At 44.7% G+C, this 18,046-nt stretch overlaps 1 protein-coding gene across 3 annotated transcripts in view; it reads right to left on the reverse strand.

The window, feature by feature from the left end:
- The window catches only part of LOC140688961 (ankyrin repeat domain-containing protein 26-like), a 72,121-nt gene that overhangs the window by 46,451 nt on the left and 7,624 nt on the right, over positions 1-18,046 (reverse strand). Inside the window, exons 2-11 of one of the 3 annotated variants that reach the window (XM_072948942.1) lie at positions 15,419-15,506; positions 14,427-14,540; positions 11,898-12,012; positions 11,562-11,735; positions 8,037-8,143; positions 6,598-6,735; positions 5,063-5,145; positions 2,778-2,996; positions 2,115-2,166; positions 1,671-1,740 (exon numbers count right to left, since the gene is read on the reverse strand). In XM_072948942.1, coding sequence (XP_072805043.1) covers positions 1,671-1,740; positions 2,115-2,166; positions 2,778-2,996; positions 5,063-5,145; positions 6,598-6,735; positions 8,037-8,143; positions 11,562-11,735; positions 11,898-11,903 — 849 coding nt within the window. In that variant the 5' untranslated portion in view covers positions 11,904-12,012; positions 14,427-14,540; positions 15,419-15,506. Of the gene's footprint in view, positions 1-1,670; positions 1,741-2,114; positions 2,167-2,777; positions 2,997-5,062; positions 5,146-6,597; positions 6,736-8,036; positions 8,144-11,561; positions 11,736-11,897; positions 12,013-12,685; positions 13,020-14,426; positions 14,541-14,644; positions 14,984-15,418; positions 15,507-18,046 lie in introns of those variants that run through there. The other 2 variants (XM_072948940.1, XM_072948941.1) reach the window with 2 other exon arrangements.

The raw sequence follows: 18,046 nt of genomic DNA on the forward strand, positions 1-18,046 counted from the left end.
ATATGCAAGTATATATATTATTCAGCAAATTTTATAAAAATATGAAAATATATGGCATATAAAACATATATATAAAACAAAGGCCTTTCTTCATAGTATATCCCCAATAATACTGACTTGTATTACTCCACAACTGTTTGTTTGCAAACACTGCTATAAGTAACAGTTAAATTTTGTCACTGTAAGTCACTCAATTGAACATGGTCATCTCTCACTACCTGAATGCTGCAAATTATTACTAGAGGGAGAAAAAAATAGATTTTGGAAAGTTCCTAACACATCAGCTTTCCACCTAGACAAAGAACTGGTAATCAGGATTCTAAGGATAATAGATAGCTTGAAAAGATATATTTCATGGAACATGAGAGGGGGCTAAAAGAAGGTTAAAAAGTTTTCATCTCAAATTCTAAGCTCACAGTTGGTGGATACTGAAAAACAGACTGTAACCTTTTCCTATTTATCATATACTTCTTATCTATTTCCTCGGCATTTATGACATATTTCCTCTCATAACAACTGAACTTTTACAGCCTAAACAAAGGGAATAGAAATTTAAGTCATATTTTTAGAATTCAAATAGATTTCATTATGATAGAGTGTGTATGTTATATCACCTGCAGCATGGTGCAGAATTCCATGTCTCCTCATGCACTCACATTCATAGAATACTAAAATGCTTCTTACATTTAAGACCTTATTCTAGGTGCTCCAGGAAATGCACAATTACGTTCCCTAATCTCTAGCGGTGTATACTGATGCAGGGGCTATAAGATGAATATGTAAATAACTACACTACAAAATGTCTGAAACTTGAAATTTTAGAATGGGACACGGGGACTGGACATACCTTTTAAAACTGTAATATGAAAGAATTCTGAAATAGGTTTCATCATATGGTTGTTATTAAGAGTCTACTTTTAAAGCTGGCTGTTATTTTAGGGAAAACATGTATTCTTCAGTTAGATGCAGAGTTTTGAATATATTCATAATGGGATAATTTAGAAAACACAGAGGAATCTCTTTATAATATGGATTTTGAGAAACAGAATTTTAATTTCTAAATTACTAGAATTTCAACTATTATTTTAGTCTTAAATGCAGAACCAGAGAGAGAAATAAAGTAAAAAAAAAACAACAAAAAACAAAACAACCCTCTTACCTCACAACTCTCTGATACCAAAATAGTAAGTGTCCAAGGGGGAAAAAAAAAGATACATGCTACGTAAGTTTTGGAACTGAAAGGCCCCAGGAAGAGGCCATGACTATCACAGTAAGTAGCTCTGTGCACTGAAGAGGTCCCTGAGGCACAAGTATTATACAAATGCTGTCAGTGTGGTTTGAAAGTCAAAGAATCCTTATCCTTGGCCAAGCTTCACACCCTCCTCTATTGTGGGAAACCTTTCCACGGTACAAGTTTGCTGTCACGATCTATTTTCTAGTCCATTTTGCTTCAGCCTCATCTTCAGTATTTACCAAAGTTAAAAAAAAAAAAAAGGAAAAGAAAAAAAGAAGAAAAACCTGCCATATTTTAATAAAACGGTTTACTCTGACCAACTTTCTCATACAAACATAAAACAATGATAGGCAGAACACTGCTAAATTTTAAGAGTAAATACTACACAAAACTAAATTCAGAGAAGAAAAATTAATTTCACAAGAAAACACTTTACCTTGGGAGCAAGATCTAAGTTACCATCTGATGGAGGCCGTGAATCATCAATATCATGTTTGGGTGAAATACTTTGGAGAAAAATACACATCAAAAATGAGTGAGTTCATTTCTTTAAACAAACAAGTCACACAAGTCTATGCTGAGGGATGAGAAAGCAGATTTGGGAGCCAGGCTGCCTGATGGTTAAGTCACAGGTTAACTACTTGTTAACCATGGAATCATGGGTCAACTAGTCAACCTCCTTAAGCTACAGCTGCCTAATTTACTAGAAGTAAGCTATAACAGCACAGCTACTCTGCAAAGCTGTTGTGGTGACTGTACGAGGTAACAAATGCCAAGTACATAGGTGTCTAACCCAGAGTAGGACACTCAACAAGCCTTGTTTCTTTTCTCTGTGTTCCCTCAGTCAGCATGTAATTTTTAAAAATCCATAAAATCCTACCTGCTTACAGAGATGTCTTCAAAACTTGGTGCAACCTTAATCACTGAAATCTCTATTAAAGAAGAAAGTAAAATAGAATTTATTTGGGCAATAGAAAAATACAGAATATTAAAAGTATGAGATCAATGTTTTGTTAAAAAGCATTCCATTGGGACCACACCTGGAGACTACACACTTGAGTGAATACTGAGTATACTCCTGGCAAGTAATTAATGCATAAAAACCACTTCCCCTCCTTTATATTTATCAAAAAAAGAGGGTGTTTATCCAAATTTGATATTTTAAAGTGAACTGCTGTTTACAAGGACCAAAATCCCAACCAAACTTTATGAGACTCACAAAAGAATGATAATCATTAGTAGAATCAGTATCATAAACTGACAATGTCAAGCTTACATAGCATGGTATTTCTGGACGACACCCATGGGACAAACCCACCCTGCCATTCGGCTTTGTCAACCTCATGTTGTCTGGGCACGGTCATCCCTATTTGCTCACATGCGGTCTAGGGCTGCTTTCACACTGCAATGGCAGACATGAGTGGATGTGACAGACATCACATGGTCTAAAATATTGACTCTCTGGCCCTTTACAGAAAAAGCTTGTGCATCCCTGCTTTATGTCATAACAGGAAACCCTAAGACTCAAATCGAATCTTCTTACTCTTCTGCTCAACATTCTTCAGTGGATCCATGCAGCTGCCATTGCTGGTTCCCAATTCGACATCCTTTTCTTCTTCGTTGTCCTTGCTGGACAATTGCAACTTTTCTTGGATATTTTCTGCCCCAGTGTCCTTTTCTTCTTCATTGTCCTTGCTGGACAATTGCAACTTTTCTTGGATGTTTTCTGCCCCAGTATGCGAAGAAGGTAAGCTCTCCTTAGCTGCAAAAAGAGAAATGATTGTTTTACGGTCATCAAAGTAACTTCATTTCCTTTCCCAGTGGCTGCTTTAGGAATGAGCATGTGATGTAGCCCAGCCAATAAGATGCTAGGGGAAGTCTACCGGAAGCGTCTCTGTTTCCTTCCTAGTTAACAGAAAACATGCAGAGAGAAGCAGCCCTCCTTGCCTGCGGATACTGTCATGTGAGATGATGCTTGGAGCTGCTGCTAATCAGCAGACCAGGAAAGGTGACATCAAACACCAGCAGCCTCATAGCTAAAGGAGGGATAGCGTCTGGGATCCTGATGACATCACCGAACCTTCTAAACAATCCTGACTCCTGTTGCTCTAGCCACTGTTACTTAGGGCTCCTATTATTATTTGCAGCTAGAAGCATTCTGACAAATCTCCCAAGGTCTACAGCAGACCTCCTCCTTTCTATAGTACTCGAAAGGCTTTCAGAAGCATGCCTGAGCGAGGTAGTCACCTCGTTCCCAACCATTACTACAGCATCCTTTCTGCACCAACAAAATGAAACTCATAGATCCTGCAAAGTTCACTGGCACATCTTAGCCTCTGCACCACTGTCCTTTCTGCCAAATGTAATCTTCAAAGATGTTCCACCCACCAAACACTGCCCTCTGCCTCCTTCCCTGGTAAACTTCTACTTTCTCTGCATGGCTTATCTGACATCCTACCCACTTTTAAAAAACTTCTTTCCTCACCATGGACTTAAAAGTATTTGGTACATATTAAATACCAATTAAAAAGTACATAAAGACAGTTACAAAGTCCTAGTGGGCTCTGGGACACAGTAAGCACAGAATAAAGTAAAGCCAATCATAAAAATGAGGATGACAGTAGCAAGCTCTTGGAGGCCAGGAACTGTGCTTGTGACCTGTTTGCATTCTGCAATGTCAGAGTGGTGCTTAGTACCTAAACGACACTTGATAGTCATCTGTTAAGTGGATGAATTAACAGATAAGAATGTTTTTTTTGTAAGTCCTGTTTAAAAAAATACAGACATTAACCAGGGACAACTCTGTTGTGTTATGAGCACCTTGAAGACCAAAACTCTGTCTATTCCATCTCTGTATTTCCTACAACAGAAGTTCTTTGCTTGATCAAAATCTACCAAGTTAAAGGTGCCCTCATACAGTTCAGACTGAACAGCACGCTAGGGGTCACATCTAGGCAACACAGTCGTCGTCTTTTTTTTTTTTTAATGTGAAGCACTTCTGTGCTTTCTTTACAATTTGTTGAGTCCTGAGTTGTGCTATTTGAGTATTTATTATCACAACCCTTTAACTAATGGCAACAGAAAATCTTGTTCTAACAAAATAGTTTCATGACAAGTATCCCCAAAACAGAAGAAAACATCTGACTCTCATGAAGGCGACATGTCGCACTCTGCACTTCTGAGGAATGAAATCGGTAAGAGGGACCTTGTTGGTGTAATGATGCGAAAAGTAACCAGTGCTTCTCAACAAGGCACTGCTTTCCTGACTTCTGCACTATCACTAGGTATCTTTAAAATACCATCTCGTTAGTATGCTGCACACTGGCCCAGCTGTGCAGCTCCAATTGTTGGCCATTTGTTTACAGCACCAGGAAGGTATCGCTGAGCTCCCAGTTTTAAAGACTATCACTTTTTAGTGAGGCTAATCACTATGCAGTAACTAGCATTCATTTACCCAATGGAATCCAACTGCTGTAAAAATTAAAGAGCCAGTTCTGTAACAAGGCCAACTTCTTATAATGTTACAGGAAATGTACAACAAAGTAAAAAACCTGTTTTTCGTATCTACACAAAGATATAATATGGGATTTCAGGGGCCATGATTAAATAAATGAATTTCTTTTCAGACAATATTGTTCCAGATTTTACATTACCTACAATTAACTTCTCAAATAATTCTGCACACTAGACCATTAAGAAAAAATTAATTAAAAAATAAAAACATACATGAAATTTACACACTGGCTTTTTTCACTGCTCTTTCATTATCAGAAGTTCCTCAATCTTACTTCCTTATCTATGGTAGGCCCAACAAGAGTAACTTATTACCTGAACTCTGTCCTAGGTCGCTATTTTGAGGGGGAGTATTTGGTATCCTTCCGGCTCTGTAGTCGACAATCAGTTGGTAAAGGCTATGTATAAAAAACGTGATAAATAAATATTACTACTTGAATACTAATATGAAAAACAATTACCAAATATATTAAATTCATAGATTATTTCAGACAATATCAGAGGCAATATCAAAACTTCAATTGTCCCATATCCTTCAAATTTATACAATCTACAAACTTTAAATTTAGCATGTATAATTTGAAAAGAAAAAAAGTAAGGTGAAGTAGTCATGAACTAAAGGCCGTACAGCTCAGTAAGTTAACTAGAGCGAGCCTGACATGTGGTAAGTATCTCGAGCTCAGAAGTCCCAACTCTATAACCAACAACTATTTGTTCCTGGACAAGGTGCTTCTCTTCAGCTCAAAGTCTCCCTTTATAAAACTGGGATCTTACAGTCTTGTTAGGCAGTTAGTTATTAATACTCATAGAAGTATTACGAAGATTTAATGAAATAATGTATCCCCCAGATGCTCAGAGAATTAGTGGCAGAATGGAATAATTTCTTCCTGAACTTAAATGCTGGAACTACTTGAGAATCCCAAATAAAACCCAATGTGTGTTTTCTTTCATAGGTGTAACATTTAAATGTGGCAGTTTTCAGAAAATGTTACAAATTACAGTGATTAGCTGTTCTTCATGGTTTATAATTCAGGGCACCTCAGCTAGTATATAACTTGCAGCTAAACTCATTTATACATATATGACCTCATACAAGCGTATGTATGAGAACTAAACAAGCCGTCACGCAGAAGTTTACGTGTCGATGGCCACGAAGACCGCGGAAACTGGATCAGTACGGGCGTCCCGGGAGCAGAGGTCAATCACGGCCCGACTGCAGGACCAGTTTCTTTTTCCTTTTCTTCTTTTAAAATTTTATTAAAGGTCTTTAGACAGCAACATCCAGACCCCAGACTCAGCTGCCAAGGAGATCCTGTTAAAACTAGTTTTAGTACCAACGCTGCAGCAACAGAATCAAGGGAAACAAGAGAACGATTAGCATGCCCTCGCCCCGCCCCTGTGCCTTGTGGGAGAGGACTGTCACTGTGGCCCCAGGGAATCCCTTAGGTTCCTGGAAAATTCAAGAGGAAGATTATAGAAGAAAGTCCTCAAAGGAAAATACAGGATTTTCTGCTCTACTAAACATTTCAAGACCCAAATAACTCGTTAGAAAAATCAGGTATGTGACATTATTTGTACCCCATGCATTGGGATTACACTGGAATGAACTGAAGAACAGCAGGACCCTAAGGATAAAGGTCTTACAAACCCTGAGATAAAGAACCCTGTGCCCACTGCTCCATCTCACTAGTCTGGCCTTTGGATGGTTTCCAGCTGATGATGTGAAGGGTCTCACTGCCATCCCCAAAGTGCCTGCTCCCAACTAGGAACTCTTACCTGTCTCATTACAAGTAACAGGTCATTTCCAACCTCAGTTTAGAGATAACTGGCACTTTAATGTAAACACTTACTGTTTAAAACCATTATAACAAGCATATCGTCCAGCAAACCATCCGTGTAAATCTAGCAAATCAGTATTAACACGTTTCTCAAGCAGCAGCTTGACTATCTCCGGTGAGTCATGATGTACGGCCAGCATGAGTGCTGATCTAGAATAAAAGAGACAACTTCACTCTTAGGAACTTAGATAGCTCAACTTAGACAGTTAATCTGATCTATTTTACCAAGTTAATATCCTGCCCACCCCTGGAGAACTCACCACTTACATGCTCGAGTGCTCATCTTTGCAAATTACCTCCAAGGCCAAAATGGAGGGACAAAAAAGAAGCCTCCTGTCTTACTTGGGTAGCACACAGTAGAAGTGGCTAATTTAAAGTCCTCTGATGGACAAGAAAGGACGCTGAGGTCACTTATCTGAAGCAGGTAAAGATTTAAATAAAGGATTCCCCATTTCTTCCCTCGTCTGAAGTATAATACTTGAAAATCAGCTAGAGGTCAGGTTAGGAGAAGCTGTTTGCAGGCTGAAAACAGTAATATGAATAAAAACGGCAACAAAAATAGTCACGGCTGCAGTGAATCACGCTGAGGAGCATGTGCCCGGCACTAACCTGAATAGTCTGCGTATGGTCTTTCTCAGGCACAACCACCCTTGAAGGATGTACTACGACCCTCCTTTACGTGTCAGGAAACATACTGAGTGGTACTAAGTCATGTCCCCCAGGTAACACCCCTGGCCAGCAGGAGAGCTGGGAATTCAACCTCGTCTGACTCTAAAGCCCAGCTCTTTCCTCTTTATCATCCACCAATGACTTGTCTTCTTTAATGGGAATGTTTATTCAATGACTAAAGCTATTTTTCTTCCTTCTACCATTATCAATTAAAAATAAAAACATCAAAATGTACTAGAAATGAAAAGGATAAAAACTGATGAGCCCACAGTATCTGGTAAGTTACTCTCTTAGTGATACTCACTTAATGACAACCTAATAACATCAGTATCCTTCAAAGAAAGTAATTTAAAGCAGTCATCCAAAAAGCAAAACAAACTCCTCTTTGTTTACTATGCATCTTTTAAGAAAAAAATATATACCAAGAAGAGGTTAAAACAAATTATAAAAGAATGAAGTAATTCAACACTGTCTCATAAGGTAAATTAAAATTAGAGTTCATACTAATAAAACTAAAATGAAACCCCTGAACTACTGTAAGATTGTATGACCAAAACAATCAGGTTGCACATGACATCAGTCACTATCATAAAGGAAGATGAATCCTGCTGCATACTGTTCTTTGTAACACCAGGCAGAACAATTCCTTTTCAGCCTAACTGATGATGTGTTGATTCTAAGTTAATCCTCTTTTTATTAGGTTAACCTTTCTGATTGGCTGTTACTACTTTAGAACAACATTAAGATTTAAAATGAAAGAGAGAGAGAACACACTATTGTACCTTTGCAGCTTGTCGACTGCATGTACATTTGCCCCATTCTCTATCAAAAATTTGACCATTTCTTCTTTGTTCTCTCTGATGGCGAGTAAAAGTGGTGTGTATTTATACTGTAAAATATTAAAAACAGTTGACAATGTGTAAAATTACATATAAATTTCAAAACTGAGTTTAAAAACTTAAGTTTCTGAACTTACACATACACTATAAATAAAAAGTAGCCCCTTCCTCCTCGCCCCTCTGTGCTCCTTCTCTTTAAAAGGTTCCTCCTTGACCTCCTTGAAAGTTTCCCTGTGAAGTCATTCTCTGAAACTCACTTCAGACATTTGCTGGTTCGAAGAACCTTCGCTTCTATCGCAGCGTGTATCAGGCATTCTCTAGTTACCTTACTGCTCAACTACTCCTCCTGGCACTCTAAACACTGCTCCAGAGAGAACCATTCAGCTACTGAATCAACTACATTTCTAAGGAGCCATGCTGAGGAGAAAGATACCATACTCTCTGCAACATGCATAACCTATCCAATTACAACTACGACTAATCTCATAAAGCTTGCAGACATTTCAATGCGAATATGACTATTTGCATGTAAAGAAAAAGTTTTTCTTAAACCAACTTACAAAATCTAATTTGAAAAATTCCATCCCACTCTTAAGGAATTATTATAAAATATGAAGTAGACTGTAAATTAATATAGACTGTCTTTAAAATCTTGAAATACATATCAAAATATACCACAAGAATTGGAAATTCAAATGCTTACAGAGGCAACATAGGTAGCCCGAGTAAGTGAAGGTCACAAGTGAGGACAGCAAACTGGAGAACACACACCCCACCGAGAAGGGGCCAGCTCTGCAGAGCAGACCACATAGGAGCCTGGGCTCAAGGGGGACCAGATTTGATTCTTTAGAAGTTCTGAAGTGTAGATCTCTGCACAAGTCTCCTAAATTTGAAATGTTGACTCAATGTGTGGAGACAAACTGAACATATCCAGGGCCATGTTTAGTCTACAGCCCACTTGTGTTTTTATGTTTGCTGTGTTTCCAAACAGTTGGGTATAAATCAAGTATTTGTATGTAAAACCTTGCCTTTGTTTAGAATCATACGTCTTACGAAAACACTGGGCCCCAACATGTAATAAAAATTGTGATTAAGACACATAATACCCACTTCAAGAATTTTTTCAATGCCTACTAAAACTACAATCTATCTGTATTCTTCCTGATTGTTAATCAAATGGATAATTAGGATTAAGAGGTATAAACAATCAGGCAAAAAATAAGGTACAAGGATGTACTGCACAACATGGAGAATAGAGCCAATAGTTTGTAATAACCGTAAGTGGAGCATAACCCTTAAAAATTTGTGAAACACTCAACTGTATACCTGTAATATATAATATAGTACATCGACTATACCTCAATTAAAAAAGTATATTGTAAAATAAATACATTTAAAAAAGGCTCAAAATACCCGCTTCAAGAATTTTTCCAATGACTACTAAAACTACAATCTACCTGTATCTAATTCTCCCCAATTGTTAATCAAATGGATAATTAGTTCATGAGATGGCTGAAACTAAATTATTAAAACAATTCCAATTTGTTACTAATGTCATGGGTCTTGATGTTTAAAACTGCCATCTTGCATGGTATACTTATATATAATGGAATACAACTCAGCCATGAAAAAGAATGGAATACTGCCATTTGCAGCAACATGGAAGGACTTAGAGATTATCATACTGAGTGAGGTCAGAAAGTGAAAGACAAATCCCATAGGATATCACTTAATATGTGGATTCTAAAAATGCGATACAAATGAACTTATTTACAAAACAGAAATAGACTCATAGACATAGAAAACAAACTGATGGTTACCAAAGGGGAAAGGGGGTGGGAGAGGAATAAATTAGCAGTTTTGGACTAGCAGATACAAATTACTATATACAAAATAGATGAACAAGGTCCTACTGTATATACTACAGCGAACTGTACTCAATATCCTGTAATAAACCATAATGGAAAAGAATATGAATATATGTATATATATAACTGAATAAGAATATATATGTAACTGAATAATATATATATATAACTGAATACATATAAGTGAATAAGAATATATATATAACTGAATAAGAATATATATATATAACTGAATACATATAACTGAATAAGAATATATATGTAACTAAGAATGTATATACAACTGAATAAGAATATATATAACTGAATAAAAATATATATATATATACATATATATATATATAACTGAATCACTTTGCTGTACACCAGAAACTATCACAACACTGTAAATCAATTAGACTTAAATTTTAAAAAAACTGTCATCTTGATTATGCTAGGGCTCACTGAATCTAACAGATATATTGCAGGAGTCCGTCACACAGCTTTAACCAAAAGAAGGCTCATGATTTCCTATTACTGCAATCAGAAACACCCTGTTGACCTAATGACCTGGATGGGAACAAAAGGTGCAAAATCTTTAAAGGGTCCGACTCTACTTATTTAATCACTCACCACAACCAAGTTTCTAAGACTGTCTGAGTGCCACTGAATGATCAGTGGTTAGAAGGGAAAAGGAGCTATTCTTCAAGGCAATAGATATTGCCAGTAATATTATCAGTAAACTCCTCAATCACAGAGGAAGAGAAGGATAAAAGTCAGGCTAACATGGCCGGAAAGGAGAGCACTGAAAGAAGCGGCATCTATCAAACCCCTGCTCTTCCAGTGATGTCTTATTTTTGAGATCTGTGAATTTACATGTATTACACGTATCCATTCAATAGTCCTTAACCAAGGGTTGTATCAGAATCTCAGGGAAGTATTTCTAAATACTTGTGTCAGACCTGAGTAGATTTATTCAATCAAAATCTCCAGCGGAGAGCCAGGAGAAAAAGGAGGAGGACCAGCTTCGCCATCACTTGCTCCCCACCCACAGCCACAGCCCTGCAGGGGAGCTACACCAGGCTGAGCATGGAAGACCCCGAGATGTACATGGAGGGCCATGTGGTCACCAGCACAAGTGAATACCCTTGCTGGCTGTCAAACATGACCTGACCTCACTTGCCCAGATTCTAGAACCTGGGATCTTGGGGTGCTCAGGGCCTGTGGTTTGCCGCCTCCCCTGCCCAGGTGCAGTGACCCAGCTCCCTCTGCTGGGTACTGGGTTCCTTCCTCCTCCCACCCATCCCCAGGCAGGAAGCCAGCCCTTGCCATCACTTCACTGCCCACAAGCCTTCACCTTCTGTAGGCTCTGAGCCTACCACCCACTCCCAGGCACTTCCTAATGGGAAGCTGTTTCTTCTGGGGTAGAAGTGCAGCTGGGCGACAGAGCTCTGCCCTTTCTGTGGGCACTACATCTAGCCCCTGGCCTTGGCTTCGGAGTTGTTTCCATGATAACAGGACCTGATGTCATCAGTATACGTATTACTATAAATAAAACACCTGTCGCTAGAAAAGACCCTATATTTCAAATATCTTGTAAATAAAGTCAGTTCAGCTATACCTCGTTTATCGCCTCGATATCTGCATTATAGCAGAGCAGCTTTGCTGCAATTGATGTATTTTCAGCCAAGACAGCGTAATGCAGAGCAGTGTTCTGACAGTTGTCCTTAAGATTTGGGTCAGCACCGCGTTTCAGCAGGATAGTGACACATACTTCTTCCTGGCATTCTACAGCCTGTTGGTATCACGCCAAGAAACAGACTGTAAGTGCTAGGCATTCCAAGTTAACATTCCTCAAGTTCCATCAGTTCGTTATATTTAAAACAGATAAATTCATTTTTATTCTAAGTAATTACATCGAATCCACCTCACATGGACATGGTTGGCTGCTACACACCTTCATGAGAGCTGTCTTGCCTTCCTCATCACGAGCATTCAGATCACACTTCCACTGTATGAGGAGAGTCACCACTGATGACTTGCCGCTGCTGCAGGCTAAGTGTAGGGCAGTCCTGCGAACATGAGAGGATGTTTCAGGAAATTAGAGCGTACTAGTTCAAAGGTACATTACTCACATAATTCTAAACATTCAACAGCATGCTATTCCTACCCGTTTAAAACTAACATTTAGTCTTCTTATCCTAGTTCTTTCTATGGGGAAAGAAGAGTATTTATTAGCTCTTATCACTCACCACATTAATGGAAGAACTACCTGTCTAAATAGAAAGGGCAAGCTGTTGAGATTCAGCTCAACTTGGGTCCGACTTCTACTTCAACACTGTCACTTAATAGCTCTCACTTAGCCTGTCTGTGCCTCAATTTCCTCATCAACAAAATGGGTATCAAGTAGTAGTGGCGTCAAAGGACGCCACTGTGATGCTTAAATGAAAAGCTATGCAAAGTGTCTGGCAGTTCCCTGCACAAACTAACAGCTCAATAACTGTTAGGTAATATTATTATTGTTACCGTTACTCTTTTACAAAGACAACATCTCAATGAAGTAGAATGATAGTCTTATCTACTCTGTTGCTGCAAGGATGAGAGAGAACACTGTACTTCAATGATTCTAACATGCTCATTGTCTCACACTTCAACATCTCTGACGTGGGAATGCAATTTAAAATTCTTGTCTTACAACCATAGCTGGCAGCTCCTCCCAGGCCCGCCCCGCCCCGTCCCTGTTACCTGTTCCTCCTGTCTCTGCTGTCTACGACATTGTTTTTACGTGACAGCAACTCCTGCACTTCACGCCTGTAACCTAAATATGCGGCTCTGTGGAACTCCTTCAGCTCACCGCTGTGGACGTAATACCCAGGCACGGAGTTCTCACGATTCCTGAGCTCTCTCAGATGGATGGTGAAGCCCACCCATCTCGCTAACTTAACAAGTCCCTTCTTCATCTGGCTTATCGCCTTCCGACACCGCTCACTTCCCTCCTGGCCTCTTGCCGCCTTCCGGTCTCAGCGCGGGCGCTACAGAAGAGCCACAGAGGTCTCGCTGCCACACCTTGGCTGCAAAGCTCAACGGCTCGGAATGTTTGGTCCGGAACAGTCGTAGCCTAGCAACAGCACTGACCCTCAACTGACCCTCAACTGTCCCTCCAGAGCCAGTGTCCCTGTGAGTGCGCACAGAGGCCAGGAGGCCAGTGTGCCCAATATGCAACTGTGGTTAGAGTGGGGTGGAACCACAGGATGCTGAAGGCCTAGTCCCCCAGAGAGCTCCCCACCAACAATATCTAAATCTCATCCCTCAGTTCATTCCTTTCCCCATCCCTCTGGGCCCAAGCCAGTCTCCAGGGAATTTAGCACATGCAAACAGCAAAAAGCTGTTTTCATGCTTTCAGAGCTTGTGGCAATACGTCTCATTGAGTACAAACTGGAGAAACCAACACACGCTCTGCAGATGAGATGGAAACGTGTTTCCGCACGTCTGCTGACACTTCTCTGTGGCTCAGCCTGATGTTTACACGCTTTCCTCACTTTATTTTATCTTTTGCTTTTATTTCCACCAATTAAAACTTGAATCAATTTGAGATTTATGTGGGAGCATGGTATAACACTTCAGAACTTTTTAACCGCGTGACTATGAAAATACCACGTTAGTTACTCAGCGAGGCCAGGCTGCTGGGTGACCACTTGCAGGAGGGGTGGAAGGCAGGGCATACCTCTTCTTCCTGGCCACCTCCTTCCTTCCTCCCTCAGCTGGCTAATTACGGCTTCCAGCCCTGGCAGGATCAAAACTGCAGGGGGCGGCAGAGTTCCTAAGTGGCTGACACTCCTGGTCCTGCATACTCCTCAGCCTGCTCCCTCCTGTGGCTTCACAGTCCTGGGCCTGCACACTCCTGTGTTTGCACACTCCGGGGCCTGCACACTCCTGATCCTGCACAAACCTGGGCCAGCACACTCCTGGGCTTGCTCTCTCCTATGCCTACACACAGCTTGGCTTGCACACTCCTGGGCCTGCTCCCTCCTTAGCCTGGGCCTGCTCCCTCCTTAGCCTGCAAACTCCTGGGCCTGCACACTCCTGGGCCTGCACACCCCAGGGCCTGCAGACCATTGTGCCTGCTCTCTCCTGTGCCAGCACACTCCTGGGCCTGTACACTCCAGTGCCTGAACACTCCTGGGCCTGTACACTCCTGGGCCTGCAACCTCCTGTGTCTGAACACTCCTGGGCCTGCACACATCTGGGCCTGCATACTCCTTGGCCTGCTCCCTCCTATGCCTGCAAACTTCTGGGCCTGCACACTCCTGGCCCTGCCCTCTCCGGGCCTGCACACCCCTGAGATTGCCCTGTCCCTGGCACCGGCCTCCTTCACCCCAACGGTGCCACTCACACGGCTGCGACGTCTAGCCAGGAGCCCCCAACCGAAATCACTCCCGAGGGACCCCCTTGCCAGCCCCCAGGGAAGCAGCAGGACTCCTCTTACCTGCGAGGCAGAGCCGTGGTCCAGCTGCAGCCTGACGTCCAGCTGCTGGGCGTGCATGAGGACAGCAGGATGGCCGTAATCGGCTGGAAGCTGCCCCCGGAGCCACTGCGGCCCCTTGGGGAAGAGGAGGAGGAAAATCCACGTCAGTGCCAAGAACACAGGACCCGTCCACAGAGGGCCCCTTAGGTGTGACACCCCCAGAGGCACCCACAGCCGACCTGGGCTGCGAGCCACTTCCCTCGCGGAAGCTCAAGGACCTATGCTGAGGCTCCCTCTCCCTTCCTAAAGAGGGAAAACCCAGAGGTTTTCTAACTTTGCAGTCACTGTCCATATATCAGCCATGACCAGCACGGCAGACCCCCTCCCTGCCTTCCCCACCCCCTGCAGGCGGCTCTCGTGGCTAGGGGGGCGCCCTTCCTCCCTGAGGCCAGCCCTGCTGGGGCAGCAGGTATAATAGAAAAGACCAAATCTGACTGCCTATTAGATCTGTTCTTTTTCCTTTAACCCTCTGCTGTTTTCCAGGCTGTCTTACAAGCTCTGCCCCTTTTGTAAAACAATGTTGCCTTCAGCCTGAAACTGACAGGAGAGCCTGTTCTCAAGGCTCTCAGCCTTCAGGATAAGAGCTCTTTTCCTCTCCTATACACACAACAAGCTGCAGAACAGAAAGAAACATTTGTTTTGTTAGAGGTTTTACAGGGGCCCCATGAGCTGACCCACAACTGCAAAAACAAAGAATTCCTGCACCAAGGAGTTTGCACCAACCACCCACAACCCCTCTGCTTTTGAGTGTAAAAGGAGCCTGAATTCTCACTCGGAGAAGGTGGCTCTCCAGGACGTTAGCCTGCCATCTTCTCGGTCAGCTGCCTTTCCAAATAAACTCACTATTCTTTACCCCGACACCGCGTCTCCCGATTTCTTGGCCTGTCGTGCGACTTGCGGAATGAGTGTGGACTTGGAAACACAGGAAAGGAAAGCCAAGTCAGGACTCTCACCCTCTTGTCTTTGCTCAGAATACCACCAAGGGGTTGCTGGGACAGTGGACGGAAAACTGAGGCTGCAACACGATCATCAGCACTGGGCCTGGGTGGGAGAGATGGGGGTGCTGTCCGAAGCGCACCCGGCCTCCTTCCGAGTCACATCACACCCATGTCCCCAGACCCAGGGAGGCCAGGAGCCCCACATAGCAGAGCGCCTCCAAACCTGCAGATTCCCAGTGACCGGTCCACTGTGCACCCCCTGGCGCCCTCCTCCCCGCTCCTCCTCCCCACTCCCCCTCCTTCTGCCCTGCTGGCTCAGCCCTGGTCCCACCACATCCTCACCCACGGCCAGCACTGCTGCAGGAACACCCTCGGCAGGCGCCCAGCCTCACGCCCTGAGGTCCGCACACCTGGTTGGTGCAGCTCTGCCCCTTTCCAGACCTCACCACCGACTCTAAAACCGCCTGGCCTCCCGCCCTCCGCCCCCAGCCCTGCAGAGCGCCTCCTCTGCTCACGGCATCCTGCCCTCCAGGACCGACATGGCCTGCACACTCCTGGGCCTTGACACTCCTTTATCTGCACACTCCTGGGCATGCACACTCCTGTGTCTGCACATTCCCAGGCCTGCTCCCTCCTGAGCCTACAAACTCCTGGTCCTGCACACTCCTGGGCCAGCAACTCCTGGGTCTCCCCTCTCCTGGGCCTGCACACTCCTCGGTCTGCACACTCTGGGGCCAGCACACTCCTGTGTCTGCAGACACCAACTGCACACTACTGGGCCTATACACTCCTGGTCCTGCCCACTCCTGGGGCTGCACACAACTGTGTCTGCGCACTCATGGGTCTGCACACTCCTGTGTCTGCAAACACCTGTGCCTGCACACTCGTGGGCCGGCACACTACTGGGCCTGCCCTCTCCAGGCCTGCACACTCCTCGGCCTGCCATCTCCTGGGCCTGTACACTCCTGATCCTGCCTGCTGCTGGTCCTGCACACTCATTGCCTGACTTCTCATGGGCCTGAACACTCCTGTGTCTGCACACTTCTGGGCCTGCACACCCATGGGCCTGCACACTACTGGGCATGCTCCATCCTGTTGCCTGCACACTCCTGGGCCAGCACACTCCTGGGCCTGAAAACTCTTGGGCCTGCTACCTCCTGTGCCTGCACACACCTTGGCCTGCTCCATCCCGTGCCAGCACACTCCTGGGCCTGCTTCCTCCTGGGCCTGACCTTTCCTGTGTCTGCACAGTCCTGGGCCTTCAAAATCCTGTGCCTGCACACTTCTGGGCCTGTACACCCCTTGGCCTGCAGAGTCCTGTGCCTGCTCTCTCCAGTGCCAGCACACTCCTGGGCCTGCACACACATGGGCCTACTCTCTCATGGGCCTAAACCCTCCTGTGTATGCACACTCATGGGCCTGCTCGATCCTGTGGCAGCACACTCTTGGGCCTGCACACTCATGGGCCTGCACACTCCTTGGCCTGCTCCCTCCTGGGCCTGCACACTCCTGGGCCTGCACACTCCTCGGTCTTCACACTCCTAGGCCTGTACACTCCTGGACCTGCCTTCTTGGCCGGCCCTCAACATAACTGCCCTCTCCTTTGCGCACTCCTGGGCCTGGACACACCTGGGCCTGCCCCCAACTGTCCTGCCCTCTGCTGTGTCTGCACAACCCTAGCCCTGCACACTCATGTGCCTGCTCCATCCTGTGCCTTCACACTCCTCTGTCTGAACACTCCTGTGCATGCATACTCCTGGCCTTCCCTCTCCTGGGAATGCAGACACCTGGGCCTGCACACTCCTGGACCTGCTCTCACCTGGGCCTGCACCCACTTCGGCTGGCCCTCTCCTGGGCCTGCACATTCCTGGGCCTGCTCTCTCCTGTGCCTCCACACTCCTGGGCCTGCACACTCCTGGGCCTGAACAATCCTGGGCCTGCACACTCCGGTGTCTGCAAACACCTGTGCCTGCACACTCGTGGGCCGGCACACTCCTGGGCCTGCCCTCTCTGGGCCTGCACACTCCTGGGCCAATCCTCTCCTGTGCCTGCATACTCCTCGGTCTGCCATCTCCTGGTCCTGCACACTCTTGGGCCTTCTCGATCCTGTGCCTGTACACTCCTGGGCTTGTGCACCCATGGGCCTGCAGAATCCTGTGCATGCTCTCTCCGGTGCCAGCACACTCCTGGGCCTGCCCTCTCCTGGGCCTGCACACACATGGGCCTACTCCCTCCTGGGCCTAAACCATCCTGTGTATGCACACTAAAGGGCCTGCATGCTCCTGGGCCTGCTTCCTCCTGTGCCTCCACACAATTGGGCCTGCACACTCCTGGGCCTGCACAGTCATGGGCCTGCACACTCCTGGGTGTACATACTCCTGGGTCTTCACACTCCTAGGCCTGCCCTCTCCTGGGCGGGCCCTCTCCTGGTCCTGAACACTCCTGGGCCTGCTCCCTACTGTGCCTGTACACTACTGGGTATGCACACTCCTGGCCTGACCTCTCCTGGGACTGCGGAATCCTGGGCCTGCACTCTCCTCTACCGGCTCTCACCTGGGCCTGTACCCACTTCGGCCGGCCCTCTCGTGGGCCTGCACACGACTGGGCCTGCACAATCCTGTGTCTGCACACACCTGGGCCTGC

Source organism: Vicugna pacos, chromosome 24, assembly GCF_048564905.1.
Source record: "Vicugna pacos chromosome 24, VicPac4, whole genome shotgun sequence".
NCBI classification, from domain to species: Eukaryota; Metazoa; Chordata; class Mammalia; order Artiodactyla; family Camelidae; genus Vicugna; species Vicugna pacos.